Source organism: Drosophila montana, unplaced genomic scaffold (assembly GCF_035044405.1).
Source record: "Drosophila montana isolate Dmon_TW-CO22-7 unplaced genomic scaffold, ASM3504440v1 contig_2669_1, whole genome shotgun sequence".
NCBI classification, from domain to species: domain Eukaryota; kingdom Metazoa; phylum Arthropoda; class Insecta; order Diptera; family Drosophilidae; genus Drosophila; species Drosophila montana.
Genome location: NW_026997536.1, coordinates 490 through 7,655, shown reverse-complemented (window position 1 = coordinate 7,655; position 7,166 = coordinate 490). Strand labels below are relative to the sequence as shown.

The 7,166-nt window shown below is 39.3% G+C and overlaps 1 protein-coding gene across 1 annotated transcript; it reads right to left on the bottom strand.

The window, feature by feature from the left end:
- Window positions 1–392: 392 nt before the first annotated feature.
- On the bottom strand, window positions 393–3,104 carry LOC135429697 (probable cyclin-dependent serine/threonine-protein kinase DDB_G0292550). The gene is made up of 4 exons (XM_064684114.1): window positions 3,095–3,104; window positions 2,733–3,032; window positions 1,125–2,655; window positions 393–1,076 (listed from the first exon to the last, which is right to left on the bottom strand). The coding sequence occupies exons 1-4, from the start codon at window positions 3,102–3,104 to the stop codon at window positions 560–562; spliced, it is 2,358 nt and encodes a 785-aa protein (XP_064540184.1). The 3' UTR covers window positions 393–559.
- Between the last annotated feature and the right edge of the window lie 4,062 nt (window positions 3,105–7,166).

The following is a 7,166-nucleotide window of genomic DNA, read 5'->3' as shown; positions in this document are numbered from 1 at the left end:
GAATACGTCTTTTACGTTTTTGTAAATGCTGCTTTATTACATTTGATTGATAGAATAGAAAGAACTAAGAGTTTTTTTCAAAGTGGAGTATATAGTAGTATAGAGAAAATTTGTTGTGGAGTCAGATGCGATAAGTCCGGGTACAGTTGCAGTTTAGTGTCCAAGTATTCGAATTCGGAGCTTCTCTTAGTTGCGTCCGGCTGCACAGTTGGTTACCGCACGGCGGTTGCGGCAGACCTTCAGCTCACGATCGAACCATTGGCCGGCGGGGCAGACCTGGTGCCTGGCGCGGTTGTTGCGGCAAACGTAGAAACGGCGGCAATGTCTGGTGTTTGTGAAGACTGTGCCGTCCTCGAGACCCTGGCAGTCACGCACGGAAACCAGGGCTTCAGCTGGGTTGTTTACGATAGCTTTATCAACCTTCTCAGGTTCATTGGCAGGTTTTTTTGTCGTGCAGGGTGTGGTTGTTGTCGTACAGGGTGGCGTTGTTGTAGTGCATGGAGCTACAGTCGTGGTGCAAGGGGGCCTTGTGGTCGTGCACGGCTCCTTAGTAGTTGTCTTACAGGCCGTTGTTGTTGTTATGCAAGGGGTTGTTGGTATATGCTTTATGGTTGTTGTCTTTGTCGTTGTTGTCTTTTCCGTTATTATTTTTGTCGTTGTTGAAGCAGTTGTAGCTGGTGCACAGGTAGTGGAGGTTGTGGTACAAGGTGATGTTGTGCTCGTTGTAGTCGTTGTTGTTGTCGTTGTTGTGGTCGTTGTTGTGGTCGTTGTTGTGGTCGTTGTTGTTGTCGTTGTTGTGGTCGTTGTTGTGGTCGTTGTTGTTGACGTAGTTGTCGTTGTGCAAGGTGTTGTTGTTGTGGTCGTTGTTGTAGTTGTTGTTGTTGACGTAGTTGTCGTTGTGCAAGGTGTTGTTGCTGTGGTCGTTGTTGTAGTTGTTGTTGTGGTCGTTGTTGTGGTCGTTGTTGTAGTCGTTGTTGTTGACGTAGTTGTCGTTGTGCAAGGTGTTGTTGTTGTGGTCGTTGTGGTTGTAGTTGTTGTTGTAGTTGTTGTTGTCGACGTAGTTGTCGTTGTGCAAGGTGTTGTTGTTGTGGTCGTTGTTGTCGACGTAGTTGTCGTTGTGCAAGGTGTTGTTGTTGTGGTCGTTGTAGTTGTTGTTGTGGTTGTGGTTGTTGTGGTCGTTGTAGTGGTTGTTGTGGTCGTTGTTGTAGTTGTTGTTGTCGACGTAGTTGTCGTTGTGCAAGGTGTTGTTGTTGTGGTCGTTGTGGTAGTTGTTGTTGTGGTCGTTGTTGTGGTTGTTGTTGTCGACGTAGTTGTCGTTGTGCAAGGTGTTGTTGTTGTGGTTGTAGTTGTCGTTGTGGTTGTTGTGGTCGTTGTAGTGGTTGTTGTGGTCGTTGTAGTGGTTGTTGTGGTCGTTGTTGTAGTTGTTGTTGTCGACGTAGTTGTCGTTGTGCAAGGTGTTGTTGTTGTGGTCGTTGTAGTGGTTGTTGTGGTTGTAGTTGTGGTCGTTGTTGTGGTCGACGTAGTTGTCGTTGTGCAAGGTGTTGTTGTTGTGGTCGTTGTAGTTGTTGTTGTGGTTGTAGTTGTCGTTGTGCAAGGTGTTGTAGTTGTGGTTGTTGTGGTCGTTGTAGTGGTCGTTGTTGTGGTCGTTGTTGTAGTTGTTGTTGTCGACGTAGTTGTCGTTGTGCAAGGTGTTGTTGTTGTGGTCGTTGTGGTAGTTGTTGTTGTGGTCGTTGTTGTGGTTGTTGTTGTCGACGTAGTTGTCGTTGTGCAAGGTGTTGTTGTTGTGGTTGTAGTTGTCGTTGTGGTTGTTGTGGTCGTTGTAGTGGTTGTTGTGGTCGTTGTAGTGGTTGTTGTGGTCGTTGTTGTAGTTGTTGTTGTCGACGTAGTTGTCGTTGTGCAAGGTGTTGTTGTTGTGGTCGTTGTTGTAGTTGTTGTTGTGGTCGTTGTTGTGGTCGTTGTTGTCGACGTAGTTGTCGTTGTGCAAGGTGTTGTTGTTGTGGTCGTTGTAGTTGTTGTTGTGGTTGTAGTTGTCGTTGTGCAAGGTGTTGTAGTTGTGGTTGTTGTGGTCGTTGTTGTGGTCGTTGTTGTGGTCGTTGTTGTAGTTGTTGTTGTCGACGTAGTTGTCGTTGTGCAAGGTGTTGTTGTTGTGGTAGTTGTTGTTGTGGTCGTTGTTGTGGTTGTTGTAGTCGTTGTTGTGGTCGTTGTTGTCGACGTAGTTGTCGTTGTGCAAGGTGTTGTAGTTGTGGTTGTTGTGGTCGTCGTTGTAGTTGTTGTTGTTGTTGTGGTCGTTGTTGTGGTTGTTGTTGTCGTTGTTGTGGTAGTTGTTGTCGACGTAGTTGTCGTTGTGCAAGGTGTTGTTGTTGTGGTCGTTGTTGTAGTTGTTGTTGTTGTTGTGGTCGTTGTTGTGGTTGTTGTAGTCGTTGTTGTGGTTGTCGTTGTGCAAGGTGTTGTTGTTGTTGTAGTTGTTGTTGTTGTGGTCGTTGTTGTGGTTGTTGTAGTCGTTGTTGTAGTCGTCGTTGTCGACGTAGTTGTCGTTGTGCAAGGTGTTGTTGTTGTGGTTGTTGTTGTCGTTGTTGACGATGTAGTTGTACAAGGTGTTGTAGAAGTTGTGGTCGTGCAGGGTGTCTCTGCTTTTGGTGCTGAGGGGGTTGTTTTTTCACATGGGGGTGTTGTTGTTAGCTTTGGCTTATCACATGGTGGCTTTGGCGTTGTTTCGCAAGGAGCTTTTCCACCTGTTGCCGCTAAATGGCCTTCGTGATCGTGCCCAGAGACTATAGCACTACTGCGATCTCCATTGTGGCACTCCACAAGGCTCGGCAGGTTGCAAATTTGGGTCCTGGGATCGAAGTAGAGGCCATGAGCACATTCCCTTCGCAGCGCACGGCCGCGCAGGCAAACATAGAAGCTGGAACAGCTAATGGGATCCGCAAAGGAGAGGCCATTAATGTGCTCCGTACAATCAGGCTTCTGTGCCTCTCCGCTTGCAGCCAGAGCAGAGAGGGCAATCACAAGTGTGAGCAGCAGCAAGTTGTCTGCAAAGGGCAACAGCAGCATTTAGTATAGACCCAAATACCTAACCCAGTCCACAACTTACAAACTCTCATTGTTGTAAATAGTCCTCTGCTTTACTTTCACCGTTGGGAGTATAAACTTTTCCACTGTACGACTAACTGCAGCAACTGCACCGCTTATATAGCGCCCAGTTCTCCACTTATCAACCACAATTACACCAAGAATTGCTCAGCCACTTGACTGAGACACGTCTCTTACACGTGTGTGTGTGTCGGAAGCACGATGTCGGAATCAAGAATACCATTAGCTTAATTAACCGTCCGACGTTGAAACATTAATATTCGCGAGCAGTATCAATAGACGGGAATGTGACGCAACGTCTTGTCTTCTAGGCATAAAACTCTCTATTGTAGGGTACACAGTCATTTCTTAATATCATTACAGAAATAGTCGATGTTTAGACAAATATATGTATATCAGACTATGAACTTTACAAGACCTAAGATCTGTTTGGAAAAAAGTTGGATAGGGACCAAAGAGCTCTTTGACGGCAGTTACAAATAATGTATCAAAAAGTTCCTCTCTTAACATAATTTAAGAACTAAAGAACTATTTGATAAACAAAGTGATCTTTTATTTATAATCAAATGGAAAAACATATTATATTAAAAAATATTAGAAAATCAAGTTAAACATAAGTGTAACCAAATGTCTTAGGAACCAAAACTATAATATCGAAGAACTTATTTCAAAATGGTAAAAGATTTTTAGTTTTGGCTGGTAAAAAATCTTCTAAAAAGCTCATAATAACAGACTGCAACTTTTTTCTTACCGCCACAAAATGGTGCATTCTGACTTCTACAAAAACCAGCTCCGACAACCACAAATTTTGCAAATGGCTCGGCACATAAAAAATTAATATTTTTTTACTCCAAGTTTTGGTATTTGCTGAAACGTTGGCTAAACCAAAAGTATATTTGTTACCAGGCGAAATGTGTGTTGGATGTGTGTCTGTGTGCTTGGTGTAAGAGGAAGATTTTTCAAACATTTGCGTTTTGCATTTGCCATCCCCAAACACTTGTGGTCCGACAAATGAATGAATATTTAACAAACTTGTGCACAATTCATGAGCACGGTTTGAATATTTTAGTTGACACATTGAGTTCTAACACACACACACACACACGAGTAGCAAAAGTCCTTGTTGTCCTGGGTAGCAGTTCATGTGGTTGCATTCGAGGCATGTGCTTTTGTCTGCTAGCATTTCAATCTACGTAGTAATAAAATACTGAGAATAGATTTGTGACAGCATACATTTTTTCGGAACTGAAAAGGGCAGACACTTAGGTAGCCAACACTCATACAATGCATAAATAATGGGGTTTCGAATTTAATACATAAACTTCTAACTTTATGATCTAATAAGCTAGAATAAATATCTAGCCAAATAGCCTTGGACAGTAATGAGCTACTCATATATGTATACTTACACAAATAAGTGTTGGCATCCATACTTTTAAAAAATACTGAATAACTCAAAAGCCTTAATATTTAATTTAAGGAAAATGTATTTTATTTACTTGTCATCACTTATGATTATCGCTTAAGACTTAATGCAAATATATTTATTTGCTTAAATTTCATCAATTATTTAGTTTATTTTCAAAGCAACATTCAAACTGAAAATTATCGCAAACATTCGAAGCACTTACTATTTTTCAGCATAAGTTGCGCTTCAAATTGTTGCAAGTCTTTAACACTAACTAAGGTTTGTTTGTAGTACCTAATATATTACTGTTTATTTATTTTGAATTTGTTGTTTATTTGGCTGCTTCGAGTATTTATTGTTAAGGAACGCTGTAGCTTACATATCCGATACACACACACATATTTACACAGTTCCTTTGAAGTAATCGTTAATTTTTATTAATATATTGTTTTAATTCTGTATTTATTATTGTTTACACATATGCAAAATTCTACTTTTTTAATTTTCTTTTAACTAATACGCACAATATTTTTATATTTACAAATTCATGCTGAGCCAGTTTTAAGTAGAAAGTTCTCATCTGTCGGAAGGCTTACGGGAAAGTTGTTTTCAAAGGGATGTACAAGGAAGTTAAGGGTGTAGCCAATATTTTTTTTCTAATATCTTTAGATTTTTCTCATAACTGTCATAATATTACCATTTACTATTTATTTATTATTTTATGCTCAATGTGGCATTTTGTTTTGGTTTTATTGTGCAGTTATTATTATACACTTTATTTTCAATTTTTTTCTTGCTTTAATTCAATTTTATTTGCATTTTTTTATTATTAACTTTTAAGTGTATATATTCTGTTCTTCGGCAGAAATTAACCTTCCGCTCTTTGGAAAATCTTACTTTATGTGCTATTTATTTTATTTCAACTCAGCGTAGCTTTATATATATGTATAGTATTATAATGATACAACCGTAACCCATAACGCATTTCACGCGATTCTGAATCTTAAAGATTTCGAAATTAAAGTTGGCTCTCAAAAATTTATTTTTTCAATATATACACAACTCACTAGAGGTTTTAATATAATTGATTTTTTATTACCCAAAGAGGTAGAGATTGAATTTGTTAAACGAAAGCAAAAAGATAAAATGTAAAATAAAAGTTAGTGGAAATATAGGTATATATTTATTGTTAAGATACACATACATATATTTAATATCTGTAAGCAGTATGTTTTGTTTATGGCAATACATGAGCTCGCTTTTGTATTTGTATTGTATCTACGGTAAGACGTACTCGTAGCAACATTTTGCAAATGTATCTCATTGGTTGGACTTAAATTTCTAGGCATATTTCAATTTCGCAGCGGACAGCATCCTTGTGTCCTTCTGCTCCTCCTGCTGCTGCTGCCGCTGGTGGTTTATTGCTCAAGTTTTATCCTCGGCCACTTTGGTACCACTAATTGAGCTGCTGACGTGGCCACAGCTGCCGCCGCAGTCGCCGCCGAGTCCGTGCCTGCGGGTTGTCGTCTGGGTCTGTGCGCAGAGCCTGCGGCTGACAGTTTCGCCTGCTGTTGTGGTGCATGTTGTCCTTGTTGGCGATTGTGGCTCCTGGAGCGCTGTTGCAGGGGGCTTGTTGACTTTGTTTTGACCATGATTGCTGCAGCTTGCCACATTTCTGGCGTACACAAATTTAATAATCCACAAAAGTGTCAAAATCGTTGATATATTCCGCCATGGCAAATAGCCCGGACAACCAATTAGCGTATTCCAGCTGACACTGCCGGATTTAATGGCCGATGCGGAGTATTCACCTGGCCATTGGAAAGAAACAGGTCACGTGTGCTTTGGCTTCTGGTTAACAATAGGTTGTTATTCTAATTTCAATTGCGATTGGCATTCGCACTCGTTTTGAAAATAAATACATAAACTGAAAGCTAGAAATCCAGTTTAGGCCCCCAAATACATTCAATTTGAGCTCAAATTTCGTGTAAAATAATTTGTGCAATTTACAAAAGTGTGTAAATGTGTCTGAATATGTATGTGTGCATAACGAGTCGATTGAATAAATAGAGGCATATTGTAATTAAATATTTCTATGGCGAAATTGAACAACAAGCAGTAAAGCCGAGAAGGACAAATAAAACAGCGCATAAATTAACTGATATTTGAGTATCGTTTGAGTATCGTTTGTATGAGGCAGAGGCGTGAAATGTGCACAAGATAAATATTTGAATTTAAATCAACAATGTCAAAATTAACTAGTTGTATAACATCAAATAAAGTGCACTAAAATAAAAGCTGGCTTAATTCAATTATGAAAGCAGTACAGTTTCAAATGCAACGAAATGATGTTTTAGCTTATGCTTAAATTAAAATTACAATTTAAGGTAAATTAAAAGTTAAGTAAAGTTGCTTAACTAAGCTATAAAAAAAGCTTTAAATAATCTTAAAAAAAGAACTGAATATTTATTTTTGAAAACGATTTAGTAGTAGGCAATTATGGTATTTGCATCCATAAGATATTAAATAATATAAATATATAGTCTAAATACCACAACCTACATACACTTGTATTCAATTAAAATTATGTACAAAATTCCAAATTTGCCTAATCATCAAAAATTTAAATTTTGCAGGCGCGCACTTCCAGAGTTCTGTTTTGCAT

Bases quoted from the DNA above. Each gene is read 5' to 3' on its own strand.
- LOC135429697 (XM_064684114.1), bottom strand. The intron at 2,656-2,732 runs GTGGAAAAGCTC...CCCCCATGTGAA, and splicing joins AGGCCATTTAGCGGCAACAG to AAAACAACCCCCTCAGCACC. The intron at 1,077-1,124 runs CTTGCACAACGA...CAACAACAACAC, and splicing joins AACGACCACAACAACAACAC to CTTGCACAACGACAACTACG.